The following is an 18487-nucleotide window of genomic DNA, read 5'->3' on the forward strand; positions in this document are numbered from 1 at the left end:
CTCCCCATCCCTCCTCCCCTTTCCCCCCTCCCCATCCCTCCTCCCCTTTCCCCCCTCCCCATCCCTCCTCCCTCCTCCTCCCCCCCCCTCCCCTCCTCTCCTCTCCCCCCCTCCCCTCTCCTCTTCCCCCCCCCTCTCCCCCACTCCCTCAAAAGGCCATATGGCCTACTCCTAATTCTTATATTATGACATGGGTAATGTTCTGGAGGTGGAAGAATGTGCTCTTTGTGATGGAGAGGATAGCAGAAAGCCGAGAATGTAAACAGTCTGTTTCAGCATAATTTTCATCCAAATATTCAAACTAACAATGGCATTGACTTTTAACCAAAGTGAGTAACCCATCACAAGGACCTACAAAATGAACATCGAATACATCTTGTATTTGGTGCCTCCATTCACATCTCCTTCAAATTAGCTAAGTATTTTGCCTCAGGGACATTGCAGTACTGCTTTTCATAGAGGATGTACCTCACCCACAGTAGCCACTTTCACCCAGTTGGAGCAATTCACTGGAACCTTGCTTCCTACCTGATTTTTAGCCGGTCATTTTCAGCATAGAGTCGCAGTGCATGCTCACGTTCCTGAAAGAGATAAACCTGCATGTCGCTTAGAGCTTTCTGTAGCTCCTCAATCTCCTCTTCCCTCTGCCGCATTTCCCACTGGAGTTTATGCTAAGGAAATAACGATATGAATATCACAGTCCAATATTCCACAACTTAAAATATAGCACAAACATGGGTTTGTGATACAGAACAAAATCAGCAACACCGATTGTGACTTAGCTAAGCATCTGTCTCCTACAGTGGTAACAGAATGCTTATCTATTCACACAAGGTAAATATTTGAACATTATTTGATTTCTCTGATGAAGCTTACTGTCTTATCATCACATCTGCCACTCTTAGCGACTTAACTAGAATCATACAGCACAGAAAGAGGCCATTCAGCCCATCGTGCCGGAGTCGGCCCTTGGAAAGAGCTGTCCAATTAGTCCTGCTACCCTGCAAGTATTTATCCAATTCCCTTTTCAAAGTTAGTATTGAATTTGCTTCCACCACCCTTTCAAGCAGTACATTCAAGATCAAAACAACTCACTGTTTAAATCAAAAATTTTAATCTCCCCTCTGGTTCTTTTCCCAATTATCTTAAATCTGTGTCCACCTGCCAGTGAAAACAGTTTCTCCCTGGACTCTAACAAATCCCCTCATAATTCTGAGCACCTCCATGAAATCTCCCCTTAACCTTCATTTTGCTTAATACAGGACCAGTATATACCCTTAAGGCTCTAATTACCAAATAAGACAGCCATGCTCAACTAAAGAGGTGAGATACAACATAAAACTAAAGGAAAAAGCATACAGATGTAGATCCAGGGAACTGGGAGAGATATAAAGAATTCACCTAGCTCCATTCTTCCCGATCTAATAATCATAGCCAGAGAATCACCTGCAATGGTTTCTCTTCCTGCTCCCACCACCTTACCTCTGGTGTCCCCCCCGCCAAGGATCGATCCTTGGCTCCCCCCTATTTCTCATCTACGTGCTGCCCCTTGGCGACATTACCCGAAAACACTGCATCAGTTTCCACACGAACGCTGACACCTCACCACCACTTCTCTCGACCCCTCCACGGTCTCTAAATTATTAGAGTGCTTGTCCGACATGCAGTAAAGCTGTTTTATAAATATATTAAGAGCAAGAGGATAACTAAAGTAAGAGAGGGGGCTGGGAACCTAAGTGTGGGCCCAGAACAGAGAGAAACAAAGCTGGAAGTGAAAGTTAGAAAAGTAGTCTGCAAAACTAGTAGGGAGCAGAAACAAAGGCCAACAGTAAAGAGGGTCAAAGTGCAGAAAAATATTAAACAGGCAAAGTTGAAGGCACTTTATCTAAATGCACATAGCATTCGCAACAAGGTGGATGAATTAATGGCACTAATAGAAGTAAATGGGTATGAGGTCATTCCCATTACAGAGACATGGTTGCAAGGTAACCAAAGCTGGGAACTGAATGTTCCAGGGTACTCAACAAGGACAAGGACAGACAAAAAGTAAAATGAGGTGGCGTAGCACTGTTAATAAGGGATGAGATCGGTACGGTAGAGATAAAAGATCTTGGCTCAGCAGATCGTGATGTAGAACTGGAATCAGTTTGGGTGGAGCTAAGAAACAGCAAAGGGCGAAAAACATTGGTGGGAGTTGTGTATAGGCCACCAAACAGTAGTGGTAATGTAGGGCACAGTATCAATCAAGAGATTAGAAGTGCATGTGACAAGGGCAATACGGTAATCATGGGGAACGTTAATCTACATATTGACTGGGCATATCAAATTACCACTAATGCTGTGGAGGACGAAGTCTTGGAATGCATGCAAGATGGTTTCCTGGATCAGTATGTGGAGGAACCAACCAGGGAACAAGCTATTCTGAATCTGGTACTGTGTAATGAGAAAGGGCTAATCAATAATCTTGTGGTAAAGGGGCCTTTAGGGACAATTGACCATAATATGATTGAATTTTACATTAAGTTTGAAAATGATGTAGTCCAATCTGAAACTAAGGTCTTCAATCTAAACAAACAGAGGAAACTACAAGGGTATGAGGGATAAGTTAGCCATGGTAGATTGGGAGACTACACTAAAAAGGTATGAAGGTGGACATACAATGGCTAACATTCGAGGAAATAATGCATAATTTGCAACAAGCATATATTCCTCAAGGGCATAAAAACCCAAAAGTAAAAGTGATCCAACCATGGCTAACAAAAGAAATTAAAGCTAGTATTAAAATTTGACTGAATTTTGAGAGGGGGTGACTAGGTGCGTAGATGAGGGTAGTGCAGTTGATGTGGTCTACATGGACTTCAGTAAGGCTTTTGACAAAGTCCCACATGGGAGACTGGTCAAGAAGGTAAGAGCCCATGGGATCCAGGGCAATTTGGCACATTGGATCCAAAATTGGCTTAGTGGCAGGAGGCAGAGGGTGATTGTCAAAGGTTGTTTTTGTGACTGGAAGCCTGTGTCCAGTGGTGTACCGCAGGGATCGGTGCTGGGTCCTCTGCTGTTTGTAGTGTACATTAATGATTTAGATATTAATGTAGGAGGTATGATCAGTAAGTTCGCAGATGACACGAAAATTAGTGGAGTGGTAAATAGCAAGGAGGGAAGCCTCAGGCTACAGGACGATATAGACAGGTTGGTCAGATGGGCAGAACAGTGGCAAATGAAATTTAACCCTGAAAAGTGTGAGGTGATGCATTTTGGGAGGACTAACAAGGCAAGGGAATACACAATGAATGGTAGGACCCGAGGAAGGACAGAGGATCAGAGGGACCTTGGTGTGCATATACATAGATCCCTGAAGGCAGCAGGACAGGTAGATAAGGTGGTTAAAAAGGCATATGCGATACTTATATTCTATGCCTCGGCTAATGAAGGCAAGAGCAGGGAGGTTATGATGGAGCTGTACAAAACACTAGTTAGGCCACAGCTGGAATACTGTGTGCAGTTCTGGTCGCCACACTATAGGAAGGATGTGATTGCATTGGAGAGGGTGCAGAGAAGATTCACCAGGATGTTACCTGGGCTGGAGCGCTTCAACTATGAAGAGACTGGACAGGCTGGGGTTGTTTTCCTCAGAGCAGAGAAGGCTGAGGGGGGACCTGATTGAGGTGTACAAAATTATGAGGGGCATAGATAGGGTAGATAGAAAGGAACTTTTCCCCTTAGCAGAGGTGTCAATAACCAGGGAACATAGTTTCAAGGTAAGGGGCAGGAGATTTGAGGAAAAACTTTTTCAGCCAGAGGGTGGTTGGAATCTGGAACTCACTGCCTGAAAGTGTGGTAGAGGCAGGAACCTTCACAACATTCAAGATGCATTTAGATGAGCACTTGAAACGCCATAGCATACAAGGCTACGGACCAAGAGCTGGGAAGGATTAGAATAGACAGAGCTTGATGGATGGCGCACACACGATGGGCCGAAGGGCCTCTTTCTGTGCTGTATAACTCTATGACTATTAAGTCAAAAGGAGGAAGCTTATAAAGTTGCCAGAAAAAGCAGTCAGCCTGAGGATTGGGAACTTTTTAGAAATCAGCAAAGGGAGACCAACAAATTGATAAAGAAAGGGAAAATGGAATATGAGCACAAACTAGCATAAAATATAAAAACAGATTGTAAAAGCTTTTATAGGTATGTGAAAAGGAAAAGACTGGTGAAGGTAAATGTAGGTCCTTTACAGTCAGAGACAGGAGAATTTATAATGGGGAATGAGGAAATGGCAGAGAAATTAAATAAATACTTCGTTTCTGTCTTCACAGAGGAAGATACAAAAAACCTCCCAGAAATACGAGAAAACCAAGGGTGTGGCAAGAATGAGGAACTTAAAGAAATTATTAGTAAAAAAAAACAGTACTAGCAAAATTAATGGGACTAAAAGTCGTAAATCCCAAGGACCGGATGACCTACATTGTAGGATTTTGAAAGAGGTGGCCATTGGGATATTGGACACATTGCTTGTCATCTTCCAAAATTCTATAGATTCTGGAACGATTCCTGCAGATTGGAGGATAGCAAATGTAACCCCGCTATTTAAGAAAGGAGGGAGTGAAAACATGGGGAACTACAGACCTGTCCGCCTCATCAGTAGTTGGGAAAATGCTGGAATCTAATATAAAGGATGCAATAACTGGGCACTTAGAAACTAATAGTAAAATTGGGTAGAGTCAACATGGATTTATGAAAGGGAAATCCTATTTGACAAACCTATTGGAGTTCTTTGAGGATGTAACTAGTGGAGTAGACAAAGGAGAAGATGTGGTCTATCTGGATTTTCAGAAGGCCTTCGATAAGGTCCCACACAAGAGGTTGGTGAACAAAATTAGGGCACATGGAATTGGGGTAATATACTAGCATGGATTGAGAATTGGTTAACAGACAGAAAACAAAGAATAGGGATAAACGGGTCTTTTTCAGGATGGCAGGCTGTGACTGGTAGTGTACCGCAAGGATCGGTGCTTGAGCCTGAGCTATTCACAATCTGTATCAATGATTTGGATGAGGAGACTAAATGTAACATTTCCAAATTTGCTGATGATACAAAGCTACGTGGCAGTGTCAGTTGTGAAGAGGATGTGAAGAGGCTTCAAGGGGATCTCGACAGGCTCAGTGAGTGGGCGAGAACATAGCAGATGGAATATAATGTGGATAAATGTGAAGTTATCCACTTTGGTAGAAAAAACAGAAAGGCAGAGTATTTCCTAAATGGCGAAAGATTGGGGAATGCAGATGCGCAAAGGGACGTGGGTGTCCTTGCACATGAGTCACTGAAAGTGAATGTGCAGATTCCATTAGGAAGGCAAATGGTATGCTGGCCTTCATTACAAGAGGATTTCATTACAAGAGGATTTGAGTACAGGAGTAAAGAAGTCTTACTCCAATTATATAGGGCCTTGGTGAGACCACACCTGGAGTACTGTGCGCAATTTTGGTCTCCTGACCAAAAAAGGATATACTTGCCATAGAGGGAGTGCAATTAAGGTTTACGAGATTGATCCCTGGGATGGCGGGACTGTCGTATGAGAAGAGATCGAGTAAACATAGAAGATAGGAGCAGGAGTAGGCCATTCGGCCCCTAAGCCTGTTAGGCCATTTAATGAGATCATGGATGATCATCCAAATTCAGTACCCGGTCTCTGCTTTCTCCCCATATCCCTTGATCCCTTTAGCCTTAAGAAATATATCTAACTCCTTCTTGAATATATTTAATAAGTTGGCCTCAACTGCCTTCTGTGGTAGAGAATTCCACAGGTTCACCACTCTCGGTGAAGAAATTCCTCATCTCAGTCCTAAATGACTTACCCCTTATCCTTAAACTGTGACCCCTGGTTCTGAACTCCCCCGCCATCGGAACATCCTTCCTGCATCTAGTCTGTCTACTCCTGTTAGAATGTTATAAGTTTCAATGAGATCCCCTCTCATTCTTCTAAACTCTAGCGAATATAAGCCTAATCGACCCAATCTCTCTTCATACGTCATTCCTGCCATCCCAGGTGTCAGCCTGGTGAATCTTCACTGCACTCCCTCCATGGCAAGAACATCCTTCCTCAGATAAGGCGACCAAAACTGCACACAATAATCAAGGTGTCGTCTCACCAAGGCCCTGTACAACTGCAGCAAGACATCCTTGCTCCTGTATTCGAATCCTCTCGCTATGAAGGCCAGCATGCCACTTGCCGCCTTAACCGCCTGCTGCACCTGCATGCTTACCTTCAGCGACTGGTGCACAAGAACACCCAGGTCTCATTGCACTTCCCCTTTTCCCAATCTATTGCCATTCAGATAATAATCTGCCTTCCTGTTTTGCCACCAAAGTGGATAACCTCGCATTTATCCACATTACAGGAAACTTTGTGATATCCGGCACCGACGGGACCGGCGTGTTGCCGATCTATCAAAACTGCCGGACATACAAAGTTAATGTTGAAGCATACGGAGGTTTTCATCTCCGTATCTGACAACAAACATTGTTGCTTAGCAACAGCTTCTAAAGAGTCGGCTACAGCTGCAAGCGTCTGTAGCTGAAGCTGTTGCTATAGCTACAGACCTTGCAGTGGCTGACTGGGGGAAAAAAAAAGAACGAGATCTAAAAAAAACTTACAGAAAACGGCTCCCGATTCTTGCCGTTAGATCGAGTATTCCGGACATACAACCTCCGGATAAACCAAAGTTTCCTGTATACTGCATCTGCCATGCATCTGCCCAATCACCCAACCTGTCCAAATCGTACTGGGGTTTCTCGGCATCCTCCTCACAGCACACTCCTTAGAGAAAAAAAGGGTAGTCGAAGGTAATGTGGGCCCTTTAAAAACAGATGTAGGTGATATTGCAATTGAAAATAAGGAAGTGGCAGATATGTTGAATAATTACTTTGCGTCAGTCTTCACAGTAGAGAAAGAGGATAATATACCTAACATTCCAGGGAAACTAATAATGAATCAGGACTGGAACTCACTAAACTTAATGCAAGCAAATAAAGTATTAAAAAAAATAATGGCACTGAAGACTGACAAATCCCCAGGACCTGATGGTTTTCACCCCAGGGTTTTATAAAACATAATAATTACGAGTAGGCCATATGGCCCCTCGAGCCTGTTCCGCCATTCAGTAAGATCAACTCCACTTTCCTGCCCGATCCCCATATCCCTTGATTTGCCCTAGTGTCCAAAAATCTCTCTCTCTCAGCCTTGAATATACTCAACTCAGCTTCTGCAGCTCTTTGGGGCAGAGAATTCCAAAGATTCACAACTGAGTGAAGAAATTCCTCCTCATCTCAGTCTTAAATGGCTGACCCCTTGCCCCCTACTTCCAGACTCTCCAGCCAGGGGAAACAATCTCTCAGCATCTACCGTCAATCCCCTCAGAACCTGAGATCACCTCTCATTCTTCTAAACGCCAGAGAGTATTGGCCCGATCTACTCAAGCTCTCCTCATAGGACAGCCCTCTGATCCCAGGAATCAATCTAGTGAACCTTCATTGCACTGCCTCTAAGGCAAGTATATCCTTGCCTAGATAAGGAGTCCAAAATTGTGCACAATACTCCAGGTGTGGTCTCACCAGTTGTAGCAAGACTTCCTCACTCTTGTACTCCAACCCTCTAGCAATAAAGGCCAACATGCCATTTGCCATCCTAATTGCTTGCTGTGCCTGCATGCTAACTGTGTTTCTTGAACTAGGAGACCTAAATCTCTCTGAACACCAACATTTAATAGTTTCTCACCAGTTAAAAAATATTCTGCTTTTCTATTCTTCCTACCAAAGGAAATAACGTCACATTTCTCCACATTATACGCCCTCTGCCACCTTATTGCGCACTCATTTAACCTGTCTATATCCCTTTGCAGGCTCTTGGTGTTCTCCTCACAGCTTATTTTTCCACCTAGCTTTGTATGGTCAGCAAACTTGGATACATTGCAATCGGTCCCTTCATCTAAGTCAAGAGCTTGGAGACAGAGCTGGGTAAATTGCAATCGGAATGGATCGCAAGCAGAATTTGGTGATGGTAGGAATCGGTGGAGAGGAGGAAGGCGGTTTTTCATGTCTAACTAAAAAGGAGGACTAAATTAAATATCCAATATAGTTTCTCTGTGGTTCTTGTTAAACTTGAGCAAATTTTTGTCTTTTTTCTCCAAGTTAGATCAGTGGGTTAAACTGAAGTTTAGTTCGTCGTCTATTCAATAGAGGCATGGGAGGGCACCTCAGTCCCTTTGAATGCACATCCTGTGCCATGTGGGAAGTCCAGGATCCTTCTCGAGTCCTGGACAACCACATGTGCAGGAAGTGTCATAAGCTTGAGCAGCGGCTGGCATCACTGCTGTGCATCCACAAGGCTGAGCTTCGTGGATAGCATGTTTCAGGAGGTGGTCACCCCGCAGCCTAAGAGTTTGCAGGCAGACAGGGAATGGGTGACTGCCAGACAGACAAGGAGAACCTGGCAGGTAGTGCAGGAGACCCCCGAGTGCATCTCGCTCCCCAACCAGTGTTCTGTTCTGAGTAATGGTGAGGGTGATGGTTCCTCTGGGAGTACAGCCAGAGCCAAGTCCATGGCACCATGGATGGCTCAGCTGTACGGCTGGGGGCTGGTGGAGGAGGGTGGTCAGAAAAGCAATAGTGATAGGGATTCAATAGTTAGGGAAACAGACAGGCATTTCTGCTGCTGCAGACGTGACTCCAGGATGGTATGTTGCCTCCCTGTTGCCAGGATCAAGGATGTCACTGAGCGACTGCAGGACATTCCGAGGGGGCGAGGGTGAACAACCAGAGTCGTGGTCCATATCAGTACCAGTGACAGATAGAAAGAGGGATGAAGTCCTGCAGGCAGACTTTAGGAAGCTAGGAAAGAGATCAATAAACAGGACCTCAAAAAGGTAATAATCTCTGAAATACTTCTGGTGCCACGCGCTAGTGAGTACAGGAATAGGAGGATAGAGCAGATGAATGTGTGGCTGGAGAGATGGTGCAGGAGGAAGGGCTTTAGATTCCTGAGGCATTGGGACCAGTTCTGGGGGGAGGTGGGACCTGTACAAGCCAGACGGGTTGCACCTCAACAGGGCCGGGACCAATACCCTCGCGGGGAGGTTTGCTCGTGCTGTTGGGGAGGGTTTAAACAAGCTTGGCAGGGGGATGGGAACCTGAGCGTAGAGTCAGAAGGGAGAAGCAAAACTGGAAATGGAAGGCAGATAATTATTAAGTGAGTTTGGAAGGCAGAGGAAACAAAGGCTAGAAAATAGACAGCAAAGGGGTTTGGCAGTGCTTAATGGTATATACTTCAACACAAGGAGTCTAGTAAATGAAGCAAATGAGCTGAGGGCACAGATAGACACGTGGAAGTATGATATCATAGCTATTACTGAAACATAGCTCAAAGGGCAGGAATGGCAGCTCAACATTCCTGGTTACAGGGTTTTCAGACGAGATAGAGAGGGGGATAACAAAGGGGGGGGGGGTTGCAATGTTGGTTAAAGAAACAAATACAGCTGTGAGGAGGGATGATGTGTTTTAAGGATCATCAAATGAGGCCTTATAGGTTGAACTGAAGAACAAAATTAGGGGCAATTACACTGCTGGGAGTGTACAATAGACTCCCCAATAGTCAGAGGGAAACAGAAGGGTAAATATGTCGGCAAATTTCTAAGAAGTGCAAAAATAGGGCAGTAATAGTAAGGTATTTCAACTATCCTAACATTAACTGGGATAGAATCAGTGTAAAAGGTATAGAGTGCAGAATTCCTAAAATGCATTCAGGAGAACTTTTTTAGCCAGTACATAGCAAGCCCAACAAGAGGGGGGTGGTTCTGGACTTAGTTTTAGGGAATGAAGCTGGGCAGGTGGAAGGGGCATCAGTGGGAGAACATTTTAGTGGTAGTGATCATAATTCGGTTAGATTTAGAGTAGTTATAGAAACGGATGTAAGAAGTCACACAACACCAGGTTATAGCCCAACAGCTTTATTTGAAATCACAAGCTTTCGGAGCGCTGCTCCTTCGTCAGGTGAAGTGGAGAGATGCATATAGACACAGCTTATATAGTCAGAGAATACTGCCAGATGATTACAGGTAATCTTTCTAACTGCCCTTTATCACACCACGGCAGAGAGATAATCACAGCAATCAAAGGTGTGAATGGTGTCCAAACAGGTCAGTCCGGAAAACATTACATCAAAGAACAATGAGGTGGGGTCACAAGGGGTCAAATGTTGCAGATGCTGGGGTCTGTTTGTAAAACAAAAAAAACTATTTTTTTGCTGGAAATCACAGCAGGTCCGGCCGCATCTGTGTAAAGAGAACAAACCAACGACGACGCGAGTTTGGATGACTCTGCGTCATGTGGGGTTACATGTAGCATGACATGAACCCAAGATCCCGGTTGAGGCCGTCCTCATGAGTGCGGATCTTGGCTATCAGTTTCTGCTCGACGATTTTGCGTTGTCGTGTGTCTCGAAGGCCGCCTTGGAGAATGCTTACCCGAAGATCGGAGGCTGAATGTCCTTGACTGCTGAAGTGTTCCCCGACTGGGAGGGAACACTCCTGCCTGGCGATTTTTGAGCGGTGTCCGTTCATCCGTTGTCGCAGTGTCTGCATGGTCTCGTCGATGTACCATGCTCCGGGGCATCCTTTCCTGCAACGCATGAGGTAGACAACGTTGGCCGAGTCACAGGAGTATGTACCATGTACCTGGTGGGTGGTGTCCTCATGTGTGATGATGGTATCAGTGTTGATGATCTGGCATGTCTTGCAGAGGTTGCCGTGGCAGGGTTGTGTGGTGTTGTGGTCGCTGTTCTCCTGAAAGCTGGGTAATTTGCTGCGAACGATAGTCTGTTTGAGGTTAGGCGGCTGTTTGAAGGCGAGTAGTGGAGGCGTGGGGAGTGTGTTCTTTGATTGCTATGATTATCTTTCTGCCAAGGTGTGATAAAGGGCAGTTAGAAAGATTACCTGTAATCATCTGGCAGTATTCTCTGACTATATAAGCTGTGTCTATATGCATCTCTCCACTTCACCTGACGAAGGAGCAGCGCTCCGAAAGCTTGTGATTTCAAATAAAGCTGTTAAGACTATAACCTGGTGTTCACAGAATCACAGAAACCCCACAGTGCAGATAGAGGCCATTTCGGCCCATCGAGCCTGCACCGACACATATTCCACCCGATCCCCGTAACCCCGCGTATTTAATCCCCCTAACACTAAGGGTCAATTTATCATAGCCAATCAACCTAACCCGCACATCTTTGGACTGTGGGAGGAAACCGGAGCACCCGGAGGAAACCCACGCAAACACGGGGAGAATGTGCAAACTCCACACAGACAGTCACCCGAGGCCGGATTCGAACCCGGGTCCCTGGCGCTGTGAGGCAACAGTGCTAACCACTATGCCACCGTGGTGTTGTGTGACTTCTTACATTTGTCCACCCCAGTCCAACACCGGCATCTCCACATTATAGAAACGGACAAAGATAAGTCAGGAGTAAATGTTCTCGATTGGGGAAAGGCCAATGTTATGAAGCCGAGATGTGATTTAGCAAAAGTGGACTGGAAACAGCTACTTCATGGTAAATCAGTGTCAGATCAGTGGGAGGCATTCAAGGAGGAGATAGTGAAGGTTCAGAGCAAAGGCGTTCCAACAAAGAAAAAGGGTGGGACTTCCAAATCTAGAGCCCTCTGGATGACAAGGGGCATACAGGATAGGATAAGGCAAAAAAGGGAAGCTTCCGTCAGATACCGAGAGCTAAATACTGCAGAAAGCCGAGAGTATAGACAGTGCATAGATGAAATTATAAAGGAAATTAGGAAAGCAAAAAGAGGGCATGAAAAAATATTGCCAAGTAAAATCAAGGAAAACCCAAAGATGTTTTATAAATACATAGAGGAGGATAACTAAAGGAGGAGTAGGGCCTATTAGAGACGAACGTAACTGAATTTTTTGAGGAACTAATTAAAGTAGCAGACCAGGAAAATGTCTATGGATGTAGTTTATATGGACTTCCAGAAGGCATTCGATAAGGTTCCACATAAAAAGAAACTGTTAGCTAAAATTAAAGCTCATGCAATTGAAAGCAAATTATTGACCTGGTTTGGAGATTGGTTAGGCGGTAGACAACAGAGAGTAGGGATAATGGGTATGTACCCGAATTGGAAGGAAGTGACTAGGTGTCTCACAAGGATCTGTGCTGGGACCTCAACTATTCACTTTATTAATGATTAGATAATGCAATGGAGAGCCATATATTCAAGTTTGCTGATGACACAAAGATTGGTAGCATTGTCATGTAGATGGGAGCATAAAATTACAAAGCGACATTGGTAAATTAGGTGAGCAGGCAAAACTGTGGCAGATGGATTTCAACGCAGGCAAGTGTGAGGTCATCCATTGTACCAAAAAAGGATAAATCCAAATATTATTTAAATGGTAAAAAGCTAGGAATGGTGGAGGTCCAAAGAGATTATGGGGTCTGTGTACACAGATCACTAAAAATGTAGTCGTCAGGAACAAAATAATCAAAACGGCTAATGGAATGTTAGCGTTTTAACTGGAGAGCTAGAATATAAAGGGGAGACAGTTTCGCTAGTGATACAAAGCCCTGGTTAGACCACATCTGGAGTACTGTGTCCAGAAAGGATCGATTGGCCTTGGAAGCAGTGCAGCACAGACACACCAGAATGTTACCAGGGCTCCAAGGATTAGATAATGAGCAGAAATTACATAAACTAGGCTTGTATTCTCTGGAATAGCAGGCTAAACGATGATTTATTTAATTGAGGTTTTTAGGGGTTTAAAGGAATTGAGAGGGTAGTTAGAGAAACTTTTGCCGCTGGTGGGGGGAGTCTTGAACCAGGGAACATAACCTTAAAATCAGAGCCGAGCCATTCAAGAGAGAAGTTAGGAAACTCTTTCACGAAAAGGGTGGCAGAAGTGTCGAACTCTCTCCCACAAAAAGCAGCAGATACTAGCTCAACTTTAAATCTGAGATAGATGTTTGCTATAAAAGTATAGAGCCAAGGCAGGTGGATGGAGTTAACATACAGATCAGCAATGATTTCACTGAATGGTGGAACAGGCTTGAGGGGCTTAATGGCCGACTCCTGTTCCAATGCTCCAAGGAGAACAATCCCAGCTTCTCTCATCTCTCCACATAACTGAAGTCCCTCATCCCTGGTACCATTCTGGAAAATCCCCTCTGCACCCTCTCAAAGGCCTTAACATCCTCACTGTACAGGTCACTGTGTATGTTTCTCCTTCCTCTTCCCCTTGTTCTGTTACCAAATGCTGTTCGTCTCTAGTTGCTGTTCATCTGCAGGTCTGATGAAGTGTCCATACGTGAATGTCAGCTTGTCTGTTCTCTCTACACGATTACTGACCCGAGTGTTTACAGCATTTTCTGTTTTTGTTTCATTAAACCTGGGCACGAGTTACTGGCTGGAAACAAATTAAGGGGGTCAGATGGTCAAGTTGAGATTGAAAGGAATACACTGGCTTATGAAATAGAGAAAATGAATCACCATGGATTTTCAGACAACACGACATTCTGGGACCTCGTCTGAACTCCCCAGTTCCAAAAACATAGCAGGAACAGCAATGTCACACCCTGAGGGAGTGGGAGGGGATAGTGGGGTCACACTGTGGTTGGTGGCTCTAAGATAGCCAGCATATCGAGGGGATATTTTAACTAAATGATTCTCTGTGCCACACTTGGTAAGCCGAAGAGCCAATCACGCAGGTCTGCAATACTCCAGGGAACCGTTGATGACTGACCAGGCAGCTTGGGTCATTGATGGGGCTGGTGCTGTGGACCGCTGGGATTCTTCCCACTCGGCTCCTGATAATGCTACCCGAATGGACAGGGAGCTCCAATCTGGTAAACTGTCTTGATTTAACTGGTTAAATTCCAGCAACACAGAGACCTATAAACTGTAGTTCTTTCCAAGTTGAAGAACTTGTGTGCAGTTTGGCAAGAGCTTGCACTTATAAGGACATCCCAAAAAGCACTTAACAACCAATGAACAACCAATGAATTACTTTTTTTGTTTTGTTGGCAAAATTTGCATACAGCAAGATCCCACAAAGAGAAAATTAATCAATTATCAGTTAATCTGTTTTGGGTGATAATTGAGGGATGAAATGTTGGCGAGGTCAGAACTCCCTACTCAGAACAAAGCCACAGAATCTCTGACATCGACCTGGACAGAAAGATTGGGCCTCGGTTTTAATGTCTCATCTGAAAGATGACAGTGCAGCACTCCATCGGTCCTGCACAGTGCAGCCTAGATGATGTACGAAATTCCATATAAGGGTGCTGTTCCACAATCTTCTGACACAAAGACAGGAGTGTTCCGAACCGAGCCAAACTGACACACGAGTGTGCCCAAGCTTTCTGTTTTTGTGAGTTGCGTACCATGGTGACTCACAGGCTACAATTACCTGTACACCCAAAATAATAGCAGAAAAACGCTGGAAAAACTCAGCGGGCCAGGCAACATCCGTGGAGAGAGAAACAGAGTTAACGTTTCAGGTCGAAGACCCTTCGTCAAAAAAAAACAGGAAAGGGGATAGATTTTAAAGCAAGGAGGGGCTAGGAAAAGGGGGAGGGGATGAAAGAACAAAAAGGGAAGGTCAGCGACAGGATAGAAAGCAGGAGAGATTGAGAGACATTGAGAGATATTCAAGGAACAAAGGATGGCTCTCGATGAAGTGTGAATGGCCCTGGCAGAATGAAGGACAGCTGCCATGTGGGAGGGAAGAAAAAAGCCCAGACGAAAGTGTGGATTAAAAAAAAGAGAAAATAGGGGCCGAGGTTATGATCTGAAATTGTTGAACTCTATGTTGAGCCCAGAGGGCTGTAAAGTGCCTAATCGGAAGATGAGGTGCTGTTCCTCGAGCTTACGCTGAGTTTCCGTGGAACAATGCAAGAGGCCGAGGACGGTGAGGTCCGAGTGGGAATGGAGCGGAGAATTAAAGTGACAGGCCACCGGGAGCTCGGGGTCCCCCTTACGGACTGAACGGAGGTGCTCCGCACAAGCAAATAGTTCTAAACGCTGACATGGACTGGTTGAGCCAAATGGCTTGTTTCTGTGTTGTAACTGCCACGTATTTCTAGCCTGGCTCCACAGCCAGACATGCAGCACTATTGACTCCTACTTCCACTTTTCTCCTCTCCTGAAGGCATAGACTCTTGTTGGGGAACAGCCCCATGGGTAGCATCAACCTTCCGATAGCTCACAGGCTACCGTAGGCAGGCTATTGACATCTGAGCCCAATTCACTTCTCACCATGCTTCCACAGAGGTACACTTTCCAGCAGCAGCCCCTGGGCAACCAAGACAGAAAACCCATCGGATTCGGTCCTTGTACTAGCCCAGGTGTTTGGAAATCATTTAACAGCACAGACTGGGACTCAGACCAAGGCACGAGGGTGACACACTTCATTCTGCACTGGAAGGTGCTTTACAATCTAGCCTCTTGGGGAGCAATTCAAGGTGCTTTATGAATAAGTACAGAATACTTCTGACAATTTTGAAGACGTCTTGCAGTTAGCCAGAAGTAGATTACTCCTTTCCTTCGAATAATGCTCCCGCTGGGCTGGCAGACTTTTTTATATATACTGTGCCATCAGTAACTGTTGATCTGTGACTCCCACAACTTGGCTGTGCTTGCTCAGACCTACCTGCTCTTCATATGTGGCCTTGTAGTTCTCCAGTCTTCTCAGGAGGTTCTCGTGCTCCTCATCAAACTCCGAAATCTTTTTACGGTAATACTCCAGCAGCTCCCGAGAAGGACGGAGAAAAGCCAGACGCTCCTTTACTGATGGAATGGGTGGAGAACCACCATTTCGGGGTATCTGTCGTTTGGCTGAAAGGGATGAATTACGGCCCATGGCTGATCTACAATGCAAAAATAAAGCATTTCCCAAAATGGTTATCAGTAAATAATCCTGCAGCCAATGTCCTCACAGGTACGATGGTCCAAGCTCGACAAGTGCTCTGTGCTGGCAGATTATGAAGTTATGCCTGGTTAAAGTTAAAATTAAGATAGCCCTGAAAAGTTTAAAATGGAACTTCCAAAAGTGAGATTCTTGAAAACAAAAAGGTTCTCCAGAAAAAATAATCTCAGATGCTGTCAGAGCTAAGATAAAGCGGAGGAGCCATCCGAGTGAATGAGCAATCAGGACAAGTTCACAGAGACAGCTCCCATTAGAAATATTGACATCCAGCTTACAATGGGACAAGTTAACAGGAGACAAGGTGTTGCAGACGGAAGTACATACAGTATATAACAAAATGAGCACAGGCTGGGAGGGTGTTGGCAACTTCGGCCCACCACCGGGCAGGGTGGGGGCACAGTCTTGGCCGCTTCATAGCAGGTGGGGGAACATCCACCCCCACTCAGCAGGAACTGTGGACCTGGTTCTCTCAGGGATGCGCCACGGGTATGTGAGGCCTGGGCCCCGGGGAAGTGTCTCGGGGTTTGTTTGGGGGGGGGGGGGGGGGGGAGAGAGAAGAGAAAAGAGAGGGGTGAGGGTTCGGTTCGGGGGGGGGGGGTGAGGGTTGAGGGTAAGGGGTGGAGTCCCGGGGGGGGGGGGGGGGGTGAGCAGTCGGGTCCGGGCCCGGTGGGGGAAAGAGGGGTGGTGGTCCGGGGGGGGGGGGGGGAGGAAAGAGGGGTGGGGGTCCGGGTCCCGCGGGGTGGGTACCGGGGGTCGAGGTCCCGCGGGGTGGGGTCCGGGGCCCTGAGACCAGCGGCTCGAGCTCACCCTGTGCAGCACCGCTCCTGACTCTCCATCCGGGTCTGTGCCGCAATCCTCACAGCACCAGGCCGCCAACCGCCCCGCTCGCGCTCTGCCCGCGCGCTCTCCACCCATTGGCTGCTCAGAGCGAATCTGGCCAATCAGCGAACGAACAGACCAACGGAGTGAGGAGCCTGATCAATGGACATGCGCAGTCCGGATGGGGGTGTACTCTTTTCATTGGTGCACACTAAAACAAATAAACTGTAACTAATAAAACATTAAAGTAAACTTAAATAACAACTGCTGAGTTTTTCCAGCATTTTCTGTTGTTATTTCGGATTTCCAGCATCTGCAGTATTTTGCTCTCGCATTAAAGTAAATTAACAACTTAAATTTTGTAAAGTCTGTGGGTTATATGGTGAATTAATACACAGACTACAAAAGTAACTTTAACAGGACTTTACTATTCGAAGGTCAGGGCGAATCTGCCCAATAAATCCTTACACAGCACTTATATACCGGTGTGGTCACTTCCGGTATTACAGTATACAGCAGCCAAGATAAAGTAGTGCAACACCTAAAATAGTTCTCTTAAAGGTGGACGGTTACATACAATAGTTCTTTTAAAGGTAGAACGGTTACATACACTACAATCCTCCCTTTTTAGCTTACAACATACTTATTCCCCATTAAACATAACATATATCCAACTTCAGTAAAAACAGTTCACAGATGTAGTCTCTGCGGAAACAGTTCACAGATTCAGTCTCTGCGGGAAACAGTTCACAGATTCAGCCTCTGCGGAAAACAGTTCACAGATTCAGTCTCGGTGTAGTCGGTTCACGTTGCTGGAGTGACTCATCCAATAGTCCTTCACTGGACTTAACAGCTTGAACTTCCGTCACTCCTGAACCAGCATTGTTGACTTTTAAAAGCTTGAGTACCTTGGGAAGTTTTTCTACTTCCAAACTGATTTGGCTCCGTACGGAGAGACCACGTGCGTGACCTGGTAGAGGTGATAATGGTTCAGATGGTCATCATCTTCTGCTTCGTCTTTTCCTTTTCTGCTTCTTGGAGACTCTCTGGGCTCCACTGTCAGCTGCCAGCTGCATGCACCGTTCCTCCTTCTCGTTCTCCTTTTTCCGTAGTAGCGCCACCATCTCCCGATGTTCCTTAGACTTTAGGTGATTCTTCATGGTTTCTGCACTTTGGGAGTTTTCATCACAAGCTGGGCATAGCAGGTCATCGTAATATTCGGTGTCGTCCAACAGGTCATGGTAATATTCGGTGTCGTCCTGAGCTAGGCCAGCGAGAGGGTCTTCTATTTCCTCCATACCCAGCTGGACGTTAGCCAGCTTTTGTTCCAAATCCAGACATCTTTCCTGAAGAGACTTCTTCATGCGTTCAGTTTCATCCAGCTTTTTCTGGGCTTCCTGCAAGTCTTTTACTAATGACCTCATTCGTGATTTCAATACTTCAACTTCATTGGGAGATTGATTGATTGTATTATTCAATCCCTCTACTGGAGCAGCTGTTTCAGCATTCTGTTGTTCAACATTGACGTGAATCAGTGTACTTTTGGCATCCAAGGTTTGCTCTGCTGCCATCTTCTCAGTCTGTGTTGCAACCTCAGCTATTCCAATAACTTTTGGGAGCTCCAAACCCTTTGAAGATTTAGACTCATGTCCAAATTGTTCCCATTTCAGAGTCTTGTCCCTCAG

The 18487-nt window shown here is 45.5% G+C and overlaps 1 protein-coding gene across 1 annotated transcript in view; it reads right to left on the reverse strand.

Annotated features, from left to right (window-relative positions):
* LOC147105940 (coiled-coil domain-containing protein 77-like) overlaps positions 1-16912 on the reverse strand; it is a 75321-nt gene extending 58409 nt beyond the window's left edge. The window contains exons 1-3 of the mRNA XM_086009770.1: positions 16791-16912; positions 15708-15924; positions 529-671 (exon numbers count right to left, since the gene is read on the reverse strand). Of these exons, the coding sequence (XP_085865896.1) occupies positions 529-671; positions 15708-15924; positions 16791-16819 (389 nt within the window). The 5' untranslated portion in view covers positions 16820-16912. The remainder of the gene's footprint in view (positions 1-528; positions 672-15707; positions 15925-16790) is intronic.
* Positions 16913-18487: the final 1575 nt, after the last annotated feature.

This window comes from Somniosus microcephalus, chromosome 16 (genome assembly GCF_052327205.1).
Source record: "Somniosus microcephalus isolate GS21.2 chromosome 16, FLI_Smic_1.0, whole genome shotgun sequence".
NCBI classification, from domain to species: domain Eukaryota; kingdom Metazoa; phylum Chordata; class Chondrichthyes; order Squaliformes; family Somniosidae; genus Somniosus; species Somniosus microcephalus.